General features: G+C 32.8%; 1 protein-coding gene across 1 annotated transcript in view; it reads right to left on the bottom strand.

The window, feature by feature from the left end:
* Window positions 1-1,157: 1,157 nt before the first annotated feature.
* LOC134693599 (uncharacterized) overlaps window positions 1,158-17,834 on the bottom strand; it is a 31,554-nt gene continuing 14,877 nt past the window's right edge. Inside the window, exons 3-10 of the mRNA XM_063554443.1 lie at window positions 17,649-17,682; window positions 15,153-15,337; window positions 14,713-14,864; window positions 7,497-7,642; window positions 4,710-4,797; window positions 3,469-3,622; window positions 2,288-2,579; window positions 1,158-1,815 (exon numbers count right to left, since the gene is read on the bottom strand). Of these exons, the coding sequence (XP_063410513.1) occupies window positions 1,208-1,815; window positions 2,288-2,579; window positions 3,469-3,622; window positions 4,710-4,797; window positions 7,497-7,642; window positions 14,713-14,864; window positions 15,153-15,337; window positions 17,649-17,682 (1,659 nt within the window). The 3' untranslated portion in view covers window positions 1,158-1,207. The remainder of the gene's footprint in view (window positions 1,816-2,287; window positions 2,580-3,468; window positions 3,623-4,709; window positions 4,798-7,496; window positions 7,643-14,712; window positions 14,865-15,152; window positions 15,338-17,648; window positions 17,683-17,834) is intronic.

Here is a 17,834-nt window from a genome sequence, read left to right as displayed (position 1 = left end):
AAATTATCAATCAGCACACATGTAACATCCAATGGATTTTACACTAGCCCATAAGCCTGGGTGAGGTCAGTTACTTTGACGAATGGTCGTAAAAAGTGTTTTCCTAAAGACGGAAGCTCAACTCAAAGAGTAATTTTCAATATTTAGCTCTCCTTTTTATTAGGTCGAGTAAACCGCGTCAGTTATGTGAATGAGAGAACAAGTCTGGAATACATAATAAGAGTAGAGACATGACTGAGTTAGCTATCAGCCGACTACAATCAGGTACCATTCTTGTATTACAACAGTTAACTCCAGTTATGGAGGGAAACAAAATAGTGCATTTTTTTAATGAACTCAATTGTTTATGATTGATTATAGGTTTATGCTGAATTGAAACATATATATATATAGACTTTAAAAAAAATCTTGCATCTTTTGGGGATATCAATCCAAGAAAGTGGAAGGATATCATGTTTACTGGTAGTGCTGCGACCTATTAAAATAGCACAACTTCACATTAGTACATACATGATATAAACATGATTTTTTTTCTATGTAGCATTTTTTATTTTTTTATTTTCAAAGATCAGCTGTTTTGCATGTTAGCCTATGGAGCAGTCAATTACAAGACTGCAACCTCACAATTTGCCCTCTGATATTTTTATGTCACTTTCACCGGATTGTGACTTGTTTGAACATCACCAAGAGTATGCCGATTAGTGGGCAGCAGAATCTGCTTACCTATCCCGGAGAACCAGAGTACACATTCTTTATGGGGTTCATGTTGCTCTAATCTTTGATTTTCTATGTAATGAAAATGGTCCGTTATAGTCTTACCGTCGCTTTTCTTTTGGTCACAGTGTTGTCTGTGTTATTAGACTTTAGTTTCTTTTGATTACCTCTTTGGTGTTATTGGTGTTTCTTCCCTTATTTCTTTCTTTGTTAGATCGAATCGTGTTACCTTTATGACATTTTTGTTGTTTTTCTTTTTATTTATGATTGATGAAAATTGCATAAACTAAAATAAAATAAATACACCAAGAAAATCTGTTTTGTACATATTTTATGCTGTTCTGTTTATTCAGAGACATTAAGTAGACATCACCTCACCCGAGGAATAACTGACGATTCTAGTTCATAAAAATTAACAAACATATAAACAAATAAAACACAAGTAAGATCTGTCTATTGCTATTTAATCTTAATACCCAAAATCGGCTTTATTTTATGCAAATATCGCGTGTAATGAAATGATAACTGAAATAAAGAGAGCATGCGCAGATGAAGTATTTTGTATCGATGAATTCAAATTCTTCAGGCGAGGTTTCATCTCTGTCGATTTAGATTTTTCAGAATTTCGGTCAATATCAAAAACATTCAAGTGAGATGTTTGGTGAACAAGTGAATCAGCCGGTTTCCCATTATTTGTGTCCTTGGCAGATAATACAATTTTGGTTTCTATGATCTTTTTATGATCTGAAGATGCAATAGACTGTTTTGAATCAAAGTTATTCGCTTCTTGGTGTTCTTTACTCGTTTCTGTTGATGTTTTACTGTTTTTCGGGACTAAGTTGTCTTTGTTCATATTGCTGGGTCTGTTTGATTTCTTTTTTGATTCAGTATGAATTCCAATGATTTCTTTGTCTGCTGCATTTGGAGGTACGGAATTGTTAGAAGAATCAGATAGAGTTATTGTGTGTGTAGATACAGATTCAATAACTCGATTATTTTTAGACATTTCTTCAAATGGTATGCCAAAATCTTCACCACCCACAACTTGGATATCATTAGACGTTCCTACATAAGAGTTATCTCCCTTAAAGTTTCCATTTCCTGTAATATAAGCAATGTCAAGGTATCACAAACATCTTAACCTAAGAACATATAAAAAAATCAATTTACAGTTCTAAATTTGTAAAGTAGGTAATGATTATAGCGATCAATTTTGACTCTGACATACACAAAATTATCAATTATTTTATAGCTCATTTTTGTTGAAAAGTCAAAACGTGCTCAAGTAATTTTCATAATACTAGTATTTTCAATAACCTTTATAAAAAAGCATTCAGAGAATTTTTTTGAATCCCAAATGTATGAAAATTGGAATTGATTTTGATAAGTTTTTACTAAAAGTTCATAGAAGACACGTTCCATAGTAGCACTTATCTTAGATATAAGTTCACGATTTAAATTTTGGAACCATACTTAGAACATTGGAGAAAAACTGTAAGAAACTGAATGTGAGAAAGTACGTTATAAGAATAATTTACTCAGTTTATGCCCATGTTGTTAATTTGAAACTTACTGGATGGTACATTTATTATAAGTCCTCCACGTATTAACTTCACGTCTTCTACACTGCTCCTGGAACGGTCTTCAAGAAGAACTGGTAACAATTTATTAACATCTATCTTTCCCGTATGGAGCCTCGGTTGGTTTTCCGGCACTTCAATGACGTCCTGAGAATTACGGTATTGGTTTGTATTAGAATGTATATGTCGGCGGTTTCCATTGTCCGATTGTTTATCCTGTAAACTGAATTCCAATTCACCGTCAGCCTCACGTTTGCGACGTTTACTGCTACCTTGACAGGAATTCTACAACGAGAACGTAAATACGAATGATAGTTCGGATATAGTTGACAGATTTGAAAAGAATAAAAAAAAAAAAAAAAAAAAAAAAAGAAATAGAGAATATGAAGAATAACGGGAAAAATATATAAGATCATATTAAGTATAGAGAACTTCCAACACAGTGTGCATACTTGGATGGAAAGTTGTCTCATTGGCACTTACACCACATCTTCTTATATCTACATTTATCTCAATGTGTATTTTTGACATCTCAGTATGTAATTCACAATTCTCAGTCCGTGTTTTTCAATCTATTTCACATCAGTGTCTTTAAAATCTCAGTGTGTATTTTTCAGTCATTTTTTCAAGTCTCATTGAGTAATATTAAAATCCCAGTGTGTGATTTCGATTTTGCAGTGTGTTAATAGGGGTTTTTAAATCTCGGTGTTCTTTTTTTTTAATTCCAAGTTTCTTATAAACATAGTTTTGACGAGAACGACTTGCCATAGCGGATCATAGCGTAGACAGTTTCATTAGTTACTTATATATAGTAAGAGGAATTTTACTATATTGTGTGTTTTGTCACATAGACATAGATTTGAAAAGATAGATAGCATTGTTTCTCGCAGGATAAAAAAGGACAACAGAGCAATACATTTTCAGGTACACTTTTGAATATTATAAATGGGAACAATTAAACAATTCTTCTGTTCGTAGAGGACAGTTGAAATGTCGATGATTAAAACCTTAACTGGAAAAAAGTGATTAATTAGAAGAATTTACAGTTAGAAAGGTATTTTTACAACAGGTCCCCTAAGAAGAAATTAAAATAACATCTAGCGATTCCTTCCGTTATTTAACATACAAGAGCCGAACTGCGCAAAACATCTTTATACTAACTAAAAATCCGTACCTCTGGACACTCATCGTTACATATGACGAAGCTGCATTTAAATAAAATTCCTTGTGTTCGTTTGATTCGAAACATCTGGAAGCTTGGACTTATAGCGGACAAACCTCGTAATGTAAAACCTTGAGTATTCTTAAATGGATGTCCTGTTCCACATCTAAAATTCAAGCAGTCATTATTACAAACCCAATAAGAGAATAACCCGTCATATCTCCGATTGCTACATTAGATTTATCTCTCTCGATAGGCTATAGGCCTCTCGAGGGCGGATAATTATTCGAGTTAGTTAGAGAACGACCTTTTAATTTAAAAAAAGGGTGTATGTTTTTTTCTCTCCTAAAAATATTCTAATCTGATTGCCACCCACATATCGTCGAAGAATTAAAATTAATCATGTACATATTCTGTGTCGATTCTATTTTCTATTCTGACCAATGAAATGTCTACCTCCAAATTTTGGAAAGTGTGTTTCATGACGACAAACCATGAGGATCCGGTATTCCTGAACGGTCGTTACATCAGGAAGTTGAATAAAGCCTTTACAGATCCTTGTAAGGACTTTAAGCGCGCCGCATACCACATTTTCTTCTACTCTCTTAAAAACCATCTACATTCGTTCACTATTCTGACCAATGAAATGTCTACCTCCAAATTTTGGAAAGTGTGTTTCATGACGACAAACCATGAGGATCCGGTATTCCTGAACGGTCGTTACATCAGGAAGTTGAATAAAGCCTTTTCAGATCCTTGTAAGGACTTTAAGCGCGCCGCATACCACATTTTCTTCTACTCTATTAAAAACCATCTACATTCGTTCACAAGTCTTTCATTTTTCACGTACATGACATGTTCTTTCACAGTCTCTATGAGTAAGAATGTGTTTAATAGGATGTTAAATACTTTTCCAGTTAAGATTCTTAATGAATTGTGTTGCTTTCATTTTCCTTGCATTGGACTTCATATATAACAATGTAAGGTTTCAAGCATTTAAGAAAGTCTTGAAAGAGAATCCTTATTTTTTGTTTAGGTCACTTTTTTCTTCTTTTCTATATATTTTTTGCCCGTTCTTCTCTCTTCTTTATATTAAAGCAGCACTTTATACTCAGTCTATTTTTGATGTTTTAGGGGGGGGGGGGGTTTCTCTTGTTTTTCTGCAGATTGGCCCGGTTTTTCAATGGTGTAAACCCCACCTGGATCCATATTTAACGATTAATGATATGAAATACATGTCATTAATTACTTACCCATCAATAAGTACAACTGATGTCGCATTTAAATCTGTTGAGAAGGCGTTGCAGTTTGTAACATGGAATTTGGTTTCATTTACAGTTCCTAAACATTAAAATACAAAAGTCATGTTCATATTGAAGTGTCGTGAAATTGGCAAAAAATAATTATGCGATTAGATTACAATGAACCAAATCTACAGAAAATAGACATAAAAAAATCTTGAGAAAAAAAGGGACAAACAAAGAATAGATACAAATAAAAAAACTAACGTACAAAAAAATGATTATAATAAGATTCTAACTTATAAAGAATATATATACTTATTAGATACTAACGTATAAAGAATAGAGAAAAAATAGAAATATTGTTTCTTTTAATAATACAGAAATGAAGGACCCCTCATTCAGAACCTATTAAATAACATGATAGATCAGACATACAGAACCTATTAAATAACATGATAGATCAGACATACAGAACCTATTAAATAACATGATAGATCAGACATACAGACCTATTAAATAACATGATAGATCAGACATACAGAACCTATTAAATAACATGATAGATCAGACATACAGACCTATTAAATAACATGATAGATACAGACATACAGAACATATTAAATAACATGATAGATCAGACATACAGAACCTATTAAATAACATGATAGATCAGACATACAGAACCTATTAAATAACATGATAGATCAGACATACAGAACCTATTAAATAACATGATAGATCAGACATACAGACCTATTAAATAACATGATAGATCAGACATACAGACCTATTAAATAACATGATAGATCAGACATACAGAACCTATTAAATAACATGATAGATCAGACATACAGAACCTATTAAATAACATGATAGATCAGTCATACAGAACCTATTAAATAACATGATAGATCAGACATACAGAACCTATTAAATAACATGATAGATCAGACATACAGAACCTATTAAATAACATGATAGATCAGACATACAGAACCTATTACATAACATGATAGATCAGACATACAGACCTATTAAATAACATGATAGATCAGACATACAGAACCTATTAAATAACATGATAGATCAGACATACAGACCTATTAAATAACATGATAGATCAGACATACAGACCTATTAAATAACATGATAGATCAGACATACAGACCTATTAAATAACATGATAGATCAGACATACAGACCTATTAAATAACATGATAGATCAGACATACAGAACCTATTAAATAACATGATAGATCAGACATACAGAACCTATTAAATAACATGATAGATCAGACATACAGACCTATATACAGAACCTATTAAATAACATGATAGATCAGACATACAGACCTATTAAATAACATGATAGATCAGACATACAGACCTATTAAATAACATGATAGATCAGACATACAGACCTATTAAATAACATGATAGATCAGACATACAGAACCTATTAAATAACATGATAGATCAGACATACAGAACCTATTAAATAACATGATAGATCAGACATACAGAACCTATTAAATAACATGATAGATCAGACATACAGACCTATTAAATAACATGATAGATCAGACATACAGAACCTATTAAATAACATGATAGATCAGACATACAGACCTATTAAATAACATGATAGATCAGACATACAGACCTATTAAATAACATGATAGATCAGACATACAGAACCTATTAAATAACATGATAGATCAGACATACAGACCTATTAAATAACATGATAGATCAGACATACAGAACCTATTAAATAACATGATAGATCAGACATACAGACCTATTAAATAACATGATAGATCAGACATACAGAACCTATTAAATAACATGATAGATCAGACATACAGAACCTATTAAATAACATGATAGATCAGACATACAGACCTATTAAATAACATGATAGATCAGACATACAGACCTATTAAATAACATGATAGATCAGACATACAGACCTATTAAATAACATGATAGATCAGACATACAGAACCTATTAAATAACATGATAGATCAGACATACAGAACCTATTAAATAACATGATAGATCAGACATACAGAACCTATTAAATAACATGATAGATCAGACATACAGAACCTATTAAATAACATGATAGATCAGACATACAGAACCTATTAAATAACATGATAGATCAGACATACAGAACCTATTAAATAACATGATAAATCAGACATACAGACCTATTAATTAACATGATAGATCAGACATACAGAACCTATTAAATAACATGATAGATCAGACATACAGACCTATTAAATAACATGATAGATCCAGACATACAGAACCTATTAAATAACATGATAGATCAGACATACAGAACCTATTAAATAACATGATAGATCAGACATACAGAACCTATTAAATAACATGATAGATCAGACATACAGAACCTATTAAATAACATGATAGATCAGACATACAGAACCTATTAAATAACATGATAGATCAGACATACAGAACCTATTAAATAACATGATAGATCAGACATACAGAACCTATTAAATAACATGATAGATCAGACATACAGAACCTATTAAATAACATGATAGATCAGACATACAGAACCTATTAAATAACATGATAGATCAGACATACTGAACCTATTAAATAACATGATAGATCAGACATACAGAACCTATTTAATAACATGATAGATCAGACATACAGACCTATTAAATAACATGATAGATCAGATTAAATAACATGATAGATCAGACATACAGACCTATTAAATAACATGATAGATCAGACATACAGACCTGTCATTGTAGCTTTCAGTTTCACAATACGTCCCATACGAATTTTATTGGTAAATGGCTGTTCATTAATTTTTACAATTGAAACGGTAAAATTAGACTCGGCTACGCTTCCAGTATTATTGACGATAATCTCAGGACTCTGTATCCTGGAGAAAAATGAGAAAAAAAAGTAATATTAGTATGCATTGTGGGCGGTAGTTCAAGAATACTCTGACGTTCAACGGCTGTTTTGCAAGAAAGCTGGTTCGAAATCAGAGTAATATCGGACTATGAGGGCGGTAATCAAAACAAAAGAGTTTACGTGTCAGTACTTTTTAACAGTTATTAAAACTGTACAACATGATATTGTGACCTCTATAGTTCTTCATAACTTAAGAACAGAAACGTTAAAGATCCAGCTTAAAGTGTCGGTCTTGTACAAAACAGGATTTAATATATTCATATCGAGCTACCATGTTCTCGTCCTGGAATTCTCCAAAAGCATTAAATTTGTCATTGAACGTTATACATACTTTGAGACAAATCTGTGAATATTACTTTGACAGCTTTTATTAAATAATATTGGAACAGGGTTTACCTGATCCTGGTTAACCTATCAACTCATCACGACAAAAAGGGGGAATACACAACTTTCAAATGAACAAAATATGCTAATTTTCAAACATGTTTACAATAACATCACATTCAAAGACCAATCAGATTTCTTTTACCTTCATAAAACGTTTTTGATATTGACACGGAACAACATCATCATCGAATCTTTCAGCTATTAGAATATACTAGAACACACCCGCGAAATCGCGGGCATTCAGAGCGTATTTGAAAGGATGTTAAGTGTTGTAGGAAGAATTTTGTAAAAGATTTAATGACTTGAGAATTTCAGGAAAAGTATCAAAAGTCGTAGGTACTTTGGGAAAGGAAAATATTTTTTTTTAACCCTCCTCCTTTATTTCCAAAATTCCCATTTTTTGTTTTCTATTAATTTCATTATGAACATACATTTAATGTACATGTATTATGAACATTCCAGTCAAGAGCCTGTAATTCAGTGGTTCAGTGATATTTGTTTTTCGTTTTTTTTTTGTACATAAATATATAAGGCTGTTAGTTTTCTCATTTGAATTGTTTTACATTGTCATTTCGGGGCCTTTTATATCAGACTATGCAGTATCGGCTTTTGCTTATGGTTGAAGGCCGTAAGGTGACCTTTAAATGTTAATTTCGGTGTCATTTTGCCGGTCTCTTGTGGAGAGCTGTCTCATTGGCATTCATACCACATCTTCTTTTTTTTGTAAAATATTTAGTGACTTGAGAATTTCAGAAAAGGTATCAAAAGTCATAGGTAATTTGGAACATGATAATTGTTTTTCTAGCCGGCTCCTCCTTTTTCCACAAAAAAAATCCTTTTTTTTTGTTTGTTCTCTTTTAATTTTAATGACACATGAATAATTTTAGCGCTTATCTGTTTATTATGAACATTCATTAAATGGGGGGGGGGGGGGGGTCGGGGCAGAGGCGGATTTAGGGGGCCCGCCCCCCTTTTCTGAAAAATAATTGGTTGCTTATATAGGAAATCACTGAAGCATGACCGGAGCGGGCTCCTCTTAGGCAGTCAACGGGCCCCTGCGTATGGAAATTTCTGGATCCGCCACTGCGGAGGGGCCCTGATCCCAATATCCCGGGCTTAAAAACACGAAATCTTGAGGTGCTGAATTTATTATACAAATTAAATATCTCGACATCCCAAAATTCGAAAAAAGAAATCCCGGATCCTAAAATGGTCAATCCTGAAATTTCGATCTTAAAAACACCCGTTCCAGACGTCCCGAAAGTGTATTTTCTTTTTACAGTCAATTCTCAGTTTAATAATTGATCCACAGCGGTCATTGATTGATTATTCAGACCCTCTCTATTAAATAAACCCTGTGACTGCCGTGGATAGTAAACTTGAAAATTATATCAGACAGAAAAATACACTTTATTCGTAGTGTTTCATAGTAAAAAGAAAAACGCAAACCGGGGTTCTAATTTGACTTAAATTTCGTCCAATGACGGATATAAGACAGAAAATACACTGTATTCGTAGTATTAATGTATGTTCAAAGTATACAGAAAAACGCAAACCGGAAGTATAATCCGACTTAAAATTTCGCTCAATGGCGGAAACATATCCGGACGTCTTTTTTCTCGTTTTTCACCCAAAAATAACTCAATCCGAATAATCATATGAATGGATGACAAATGCGATTATACACTGTACCCATAGGACACAGAGGCATGATGATTAATTTATTGTGGAAAGAAGAGAAGCGACACCCAAAATGAGGTCTTCTCGTTTAATAGTATAGATATCAAGGACAACATATAACAATCTGTTAAACCGAAACTTTTGGTGAAAGATTCTCATCCTTTATCAATAATTCAAATGCGAGCTAAGGCTGTCCTTTTATCTATAAAGGTTTTTTTTACAAATTGTGACTCGGATGGAGAGTTGTCTAATTAGCACTCATACCACACCTTCTTATATCCACAGTGTAAAGACTATTCTGTACGCTTTCCGGAAGTCGCGATTTTCGAAGCGAGAACTTTTTGGATCACATTTAAATTTGATGGATATACTGAGTTAAACGGTAAGTTGATCATCTGAACATTGCTTAATGATTAAATCAGCTGACATCAATATTCTCAAATGGTTTAGAAATAAATTCAGAACATTCATTATCCATATCTTTGCCTTCATCAAGAGATTTTTAAGTGCATCACTAAGGAAATTCAGTCGGTGAACCTAAAAACAATCTTTTTACCCTCTTGGTGTACAAATTAATGTATAAACCAGACTTAATTAACTAAATGAAGTAGATTTCAAGTGGGGGTAAAAGTTTCAACCAGATCTTTGAATCCAAAAATAAGAAATTTACATTTGTTTGAATTTCTCACTGTACGATCAGTCTCGCTTGTATATTTTGAAACTGTATGATCAGTCTTTATTTCACTGTATTCTAGTAGTGATTTCATAAATCATATACGATACATTAGAAGATGGCAATTATCTAAATAATACAAATTTATTACAATAAATTCACATCCTAAAACTAATGAATCATGTTTTAGCTTGATAGGGTGTACTCGACTGACTACATTAAGTATAAGGATGTTTAAATGTTGCTAAAATAAGAAGAAGGTTTGTTGTATATATAAGTTTAGAGAAATGTCCTCCGTGATACTTAAAATTGTACAAACACACAGATTTATTTATAAAAATGCTTGTATTTACACACATTCGAGGCCGTACCGGAGCCTATAATTGATCACAGTCCCTTCAATTTGTTTTGGATGTAGAGCTGTCTCTTTGATACTCAATTGTACTTCTGTTCCACATTGCTTCTTAACAGGTGACAACAGTTCCGAAGAAATATTACATACATTAACTGTGAGTGATTCACATTGTGGAATTATGATTGTATTGTCCTTCTTACGGGAGTTCGCTTCTCAGTTTCAAAGTAATTAACTTTTAAAAACACTAGTTTATTTGATAGGGGATTAATATAGTAATCCAAAGAGCAAATACAATATATATAGGTCACCGTGCTTGTTTTCGATATATTATCCGTTGAAATTTTTGCCGGAAAATGTTCTCTCTTGACTTTTCATATAGCTTTATCATTAACAAGTTTATGTCCCCAAAAACTATTTAAGGAATGACTGTAATATTTTTCTGTCTATGAAGAAATAACATAAAAAATATGGTGCACACTGAATAACGCGCGTTACCAAATTTTGAAAACATGACAAGCGAGCTTCATTAATTTCAGCAGGTATCGGTTTGAAGGTTTTTTTTTTACATTTGCAATATACGGAGAAAAACGTGTTGCAACTTTCAACTTTAATTCTTCCGAATCATGAAAACTTGGATTATCCTGAAAAAGAAGTATATCTTTCGTTTACTTGAATGCATATAATGTATATTGATTTGAATTTAACATGTACATTTCATAAACAATTTTCAAATAACAAAGTCAGTGGACTAGATATTAATGATGTGCCTCCCGTTCACCACCATCCCAAAGTTTTCCTCAGTGTCGACTTATACCAACTTTTAGCCTGAATATTTCTATAACGGGGAAGATGTAAATGAAAAATGATGATAAAAAACATAGCCGACTTCCAAGGAAAATTAAAAATAAGAGCCTTTCAGAAGACAGCAATCCAGATTTTTTTAAATTTATTTATATCTTGCATTATTCAATCTTTTAAGAACCATGATGATCCATCTTGAACGGTGAATGTGAAAATCATCAATATCATACTTGACCTCCGTGTTATCATCAGTAACAACATATTCAAGTTTAAAAAATTGTAAGATTGAACGATTCACGAGTTAACGCATGGACACGACTGGAAACACCATTTTTAAATCTTTCAAGAAGCATACCTCATGATCAGAAAGAGTAAAATCGTCACTATCAACTTGACCTCTATTTTGGCATCAGTAACGACAAACAAAATTTTTTACAGTGCTTATCCAGTGACCTTTGTGGTATCACATAAGCAAAGACTAAAACAGTTTACCAAATTGCAGTTAGGTTTCTACTCCAACTAACTGATCAACTGGTAAAATATTTTAGCAGATTGCTCAAGTGAAATGTTGTTAGAATAAGTGAGTGCTGTAAAATAAAAAGTAATACTTACCATCAACATCCAGTTTAATAGTTGATACCTTGGTCAATCATTTCTAACAAAAATAATATCTTACTATAGTATGAGTCACTGAATAAAAAGGTATAATTTTGACATGGACACTTCCATCATAAATAAATATCATCAATGAATAGTTCAAAACATTGTTTTGTAGGTGTATATTTTATAGCTTTGTCTTCTAAGAGAAAGTTATTGTGCAATTGTGATTCGAATAATATTTTCTATACAAATTACTGATCTGCTGGCATTAAAGGATCACAATTGCACAATAACTTTCTCTTAGAAGACAAAGCTATAAAATATACACCTACAAAACAATGTTTTGAACTATTCATTGATGATATTTATTTATGATGGAAGTGTCCATGTCAAAATTATACCTTCTTATTCAGTGACTCATACTATAGTAAGATATTATTTTTGTTAAAAATGATTGTCAAAGGTACCAACTAACTGGTTCTGGATGGTATTAAAAGTATTACTTTTTATTTTACAGCACCCACTTCTTACTAACAACATTTCACTTGAGCAATCTGCTAAATTATTTAACCAGTTGATCAGTTAGTTGGAGTAGAAACCTAACTGCAATTTTGTAAACTGTTTAAGTCTTTGCTTATGTGATACCCCAAAGGTCACTGGATAAGCACAGTAAAAGCTTTCGGGTTAAACAGTTAATGAGTAAAGGGCATGGACAATGTTTGGCAGCATTCTAATATCACCAAAATAATATAAATAAGAAGATGTGGTATGAGACAACTCTCAATCCAAGTCCCAATTTAATTTTTTTTAGTACAGCGGGTTTAACCGTTTTAATGGTCGCACCTTCAACATACCAACCGATTTTTCTGTGGAAAATCCTGTTAAAAAGGGTAAAATTGTATAAGCTAAGTATTATTATTTTCACAAGTTGCCACGCAATTATGAAATGCAATCAGTACAATGACATATATGGATTAACCCAGAACACGTTTTAAGTAAGCTGATAAAATCCATTTCATTTTAAATTCATTCGTTATTGATACATGTAATCATTTCTGTAAACTTACCCAAATTATATCACATGAATTACTCCCCTCAACGGCGGACGGTGTAAATAGCATTTAAAAATGTAATAGCTAAACAGATAACTGCAACGAAACACTATTACAAAGTCCAGAAGAGAATCATGTATTGCTTTTTAGGCATTTGATTTTAAATAAGACTGACGGAACAAAATACAATTATTTTGCCGTCAACAAAAATCATCAGAAATATATTTGTATTGTCTGATGAAAATAAGTATACGTTATAGTTCCCTGGACAGTTCATAATATCTTATAAACAGGTATATACCTTCAAATTGCCGGGTTTTTTTTAAAACACGACTGGTCATACAGTAAAAAAATCTGGAATCGCTTCTAGAATACAGTCAGTTCTAGACTGATCGTACAGTAATATATTTTGGGATCCTCAAGGAAAACATATTTTTTAGGGAAAATACGAATATTCTACTTAATTACGAAAAGAATATTGAAACAGTAAATATATATTTAACTGTAAACTGATGCAAATATTTACAATTAAAAGATTATTTGCTTTGTACTACGAGGGCAAAATTGTCCATCGATTTCACTTTTTTCTATCAAGTTGGTGTGATGCACACGTATATTTCATAATCTAAATTAAATGCATGTTTTTGTTACAGTTACTCATATTTATGATGCTATACATACCTTGAAGCTGTTCAAAGCAATTTATAGATATAGGAGTAAACAAATGGTGAGAAAAGTCACCGTAGGCAAAACCGTTCTGTTAGTCAGTTGGAAATCATCGCTTCGAAAATCTTACTTCCGGAAAGCGTACAGAATAGTATCTACACTGTGATATCTATATAATGTAATTTGGTGAAAACTTGCTGACCTGTCGATTCGGAACCTCCCTCTATTTCAACTTACTGATCCGTCAATTCGGAACCTCCCTCTATTTCAACTAACTGATCTGTCAAGACCGCATCTCCCTTATTTCAAGTTACTGATCCGTCAATTCGGCACCTCCCTCTAGTACAACTTACCGATCCGTCAATTCGGAAACTATCTCTATTTCAACTTTCTGATCTGTTAATTTGGAACCTCCCTGTATTTCAACTTACTGATCCGTCAATTCGGAATCTCCTTCTATTTCAACTTACTGACCCATCAATTTCGGCACCTCCCTCTATTTCAACTTACTGATCCGTCAATTCAGAACCTCCCTCTAGTTCAACTTACTGATTTTCAGTTCGGAACCTCCCTATATTTCTACTGACTATTCCGTCAATTCGGAACCTCCCCCTATTTCTACTGACTGATCTGTCAATTCGGAACCTCCCTCTAGTTCAACTAAATAATATGTCTATTCGGAACCTCCCTCTACATCAACTGACTGATCCGTCAATTCGGAACCTTCCTTTTGTTCACCTTACTGGTCCGTCAATTCGGCACCTCACTCTATTTCAACTTACTGATCTGTCAATTTGGAACCTCCCTGTATTTCAACTTACTGTTCTGTCAATTCGGAACCTCCCTCTACATCATCCGCATACGTCATATAGCTACATTGTATCATAGCCTCAGGGTCGCCATCTGATTTGATTTGTTTAATAGTTTTCCTTCCCTGGACCAATATTTGGTACACTTCCATACCTGGTGTTTTCTTATTATTGAAGAAAAGAATTTCATAAAAATCCACGTACCAATAAAAAATAAATAACCGTTAATTGTTTTCAAATTGCTATTGAAAGAACCATTCATTTTAAATTTCCCAAGAAACATACAAATGTAGCACTGTTATGAAATTTATTCACGGGAAATTGACTATACCTATTTACCCAACCCCTACCCCTTACAATATCATATAATTTAATTTAAGTTTTCAAATTATTTTCGCCCAGTTAACCAAATTTAATTAAATTCAGCTGGTTCACACCGTTGTATAACTTACATCAAAAATAGGATCAGTTTCCAAGTCTTTTTCTAGTTTTAAATACAATGTCCATGAGACAGTTTCACCCAAATCTTCTTCAAATTCAAATTCTTCACCCTCGCTATTGACAGCATATACGGCCATAGCGTCACCATAGTATACCACTTCTACCAGGTTATCTTCATACGTACAATCTGTTTCAACTATGTAAATAAAAAAATATAATATAATCACAATATTTTCGCTGATTTTTTTTTGGAGAGGGAGGGAGGGGGGACTATGTCTATATATACATTTTGTATGTTTGGTGAGTATAAACACTTTTTTTCGTTAAATATTGTCTTTTCTTTGAAGGACACACTTTTTCTTATAAAGTATAGTCCTTTCTTTTGAGGACACCTTTTCACATCTGTGGACACATTTCATTTGTAGCATATAATCAAAATTAATTCTCCTCCCCTGCAGAGCCGAACGGAGCGATGCGAAAAAAAAAATTTGAAGGGTTTTGGAGTCATTGAAAGCCCAAGAACCTATAGAACAAATGATACAAAATCATGCTTTCTGGGTGTTTCCCAGACCCATTATTAATCTGAAAATGCAAGTCCTGTTTTAATAATTTTTGAACAATATTTTGGTCTCAAAGCAAAATGTATACATTCAGTGTAAAACAAGTTTCTAGGGACAACATCAAAAGACTAATATGCATGATAAACCCAAAATTTAATTTACACAGTTAAGTCTGTGGCTGCTGTTTTTTTTTAAACTCATGATCAAGTTAAGTAACAAAATTACAACAGGAATGCAACACTAACAGAATGCAGAAGGGCAATCAATGAACAATCGACAAATAATTTAGAAACATTGAACCAAAAAAATAAATCAGGGAGAACCGAACTTGCTTCTTGCAAGGCACTCGCTTTGAACACAATTTGATATTGAGATGAGTGTTAAGTTTTGATAATAAATGTGAGGTAAGTGTTCCTGAGAAAATATACCTTAAGTTAAAAGAAGACAATTTTCAGACATTTCAAGAACATTTAAATGATATTCACACTTTTATCATTAAAAGATTTGGGAAGTGTTTCCCGATTCTTTTTGGGAAAAAAGATGAATTTATGAAGAATCAAGTGGCATCTCGTACTTACGATTAGACCTGCAGAGTTATTTATTTTAAATACATTGCAAGTCAGGTAATTTATTTTAAAACTGCCACCGAACAAACCATTTATTTTTGTGATTATCAAGGCTGAGTTATTTATTTTCAAAATCCTCTTGCCCCCTGCCCCCCACCCCCCAGAATATCAAATGATTGTCCGCTAATTCCGTCGAATTAACTACGATAAGATGGGGTCAACTACAGTCATGCTTCAGCGATAAATTTCATTATCAACATGCGATTTAAGGGCCGGACCCTCCAGCCCCCTCGATCCACCTATGCAATATACAATACATTTAAAATGAATTTAATGATTTGCCTAAAAGAAGTCTTGCTATCTGGACAGTTGTTTGCTGTTGTTTGCGATAGTTTGTGCATCTCTACATTGAAAGAAGAGTCGCTGAAATTTCAGGGATTATACAAAATCACTGAACCTGTTAGAGGTTTTATTAAATTACTAAGTTATGAGTCCATGGATTTTACAATTCCGATTTCACAAATTTCCTGCAACATATGAGCTGCGTCGGATAGAAATCGACCGTATGCAAGAGTACGTAGATATGTAAATGTAAAAAAACTGTGGTTAATTTTGGAACATTAATATACGAAATACAATAAACTAAAAGATGAAGTTTGGTCTGTTTGTAGCATTCGATAAATAATTCCACTATAGCACAAAGCCCTGTAGACTTTCTGTTGAACTTTTGTTCAAAACCGAATAGGTAAAAAGATGCATTGTATTGATTTGCATAAGGTCGATTTATATCCATCGCAGCTCAATTTTATATATACTAACTAAATGCCAAATACTGAACAGTTAACATTAAATAGCAATGATAATAACAGTTTCCTGTTCCAGGATCAGATATCTATCGAGTTACAGAGCTTACATGACCTCATTGAGTTGTTTTGTTATAGTTTTTGTTCAGAACAGTTCATCATCAAATTGGAATATTAGAATAGTTCATTTAGGATCGACATCCCCCACCCCCTCATCGTTCTCTTAGCAGACGATTGCTTTAACAATTGTATCAAAATCGTATTCACATTCGACATGGTGGGGAAATTAAAACAGACGGACAAATAATGACGTGCTTATCAACTAAATTAAATCTTAACAGTCTTCCATTTGTGATGGACATTTTTTTTAAATGCAGATGTCCTGGAAAGAATCGACGTAACCACAATAGGTGTGTTTATAAAAAGGAATCTGATTTATTGAGAATCATGTTATTCGTATTCATATTTTACTACGGGTATAGCCACAATGTGTGAGAGTCGTCATATCTGAATGGATAAATTATTGGAATGTTGTTAATAACATTTCAATTTAAGTACGACGAAATCAGGATACTTACTTTCGAATGTAGGTTCGGATGCGGAGTGGCATACCTACAATGAAAAACATTTGCATATATTTCATTTAGTATTTTTTTAATGTAACACATCGTCTGATTGGCTCAACGTGTTTTTTTGTCTATTAGCTCATTAACATAATTCAGCGGGTAATTCTTTGAGAACCACACTTTTGGTGTTATTTCATT

Source organism: Mytilus trossulus, chromosome 12 (genome assembly GCF_036588685.1).
Source record: "Mytilus trossulus isolate FHL-02 chromosome 12, PNRI_Mtr1.1.1.hap1, whole genome shotgun sequence".
NCBI lineage: Eukaryota > Metazoa > Mollusca > Bivalvia > Mytilida > Mytilidae > Mytilus > Mytilus trossulus.
The sequence above is the reverse complement of the archived record's forward strand: the minus strand, read 5'-3'. Positions and strand labels throughout refer to the sequence as shown.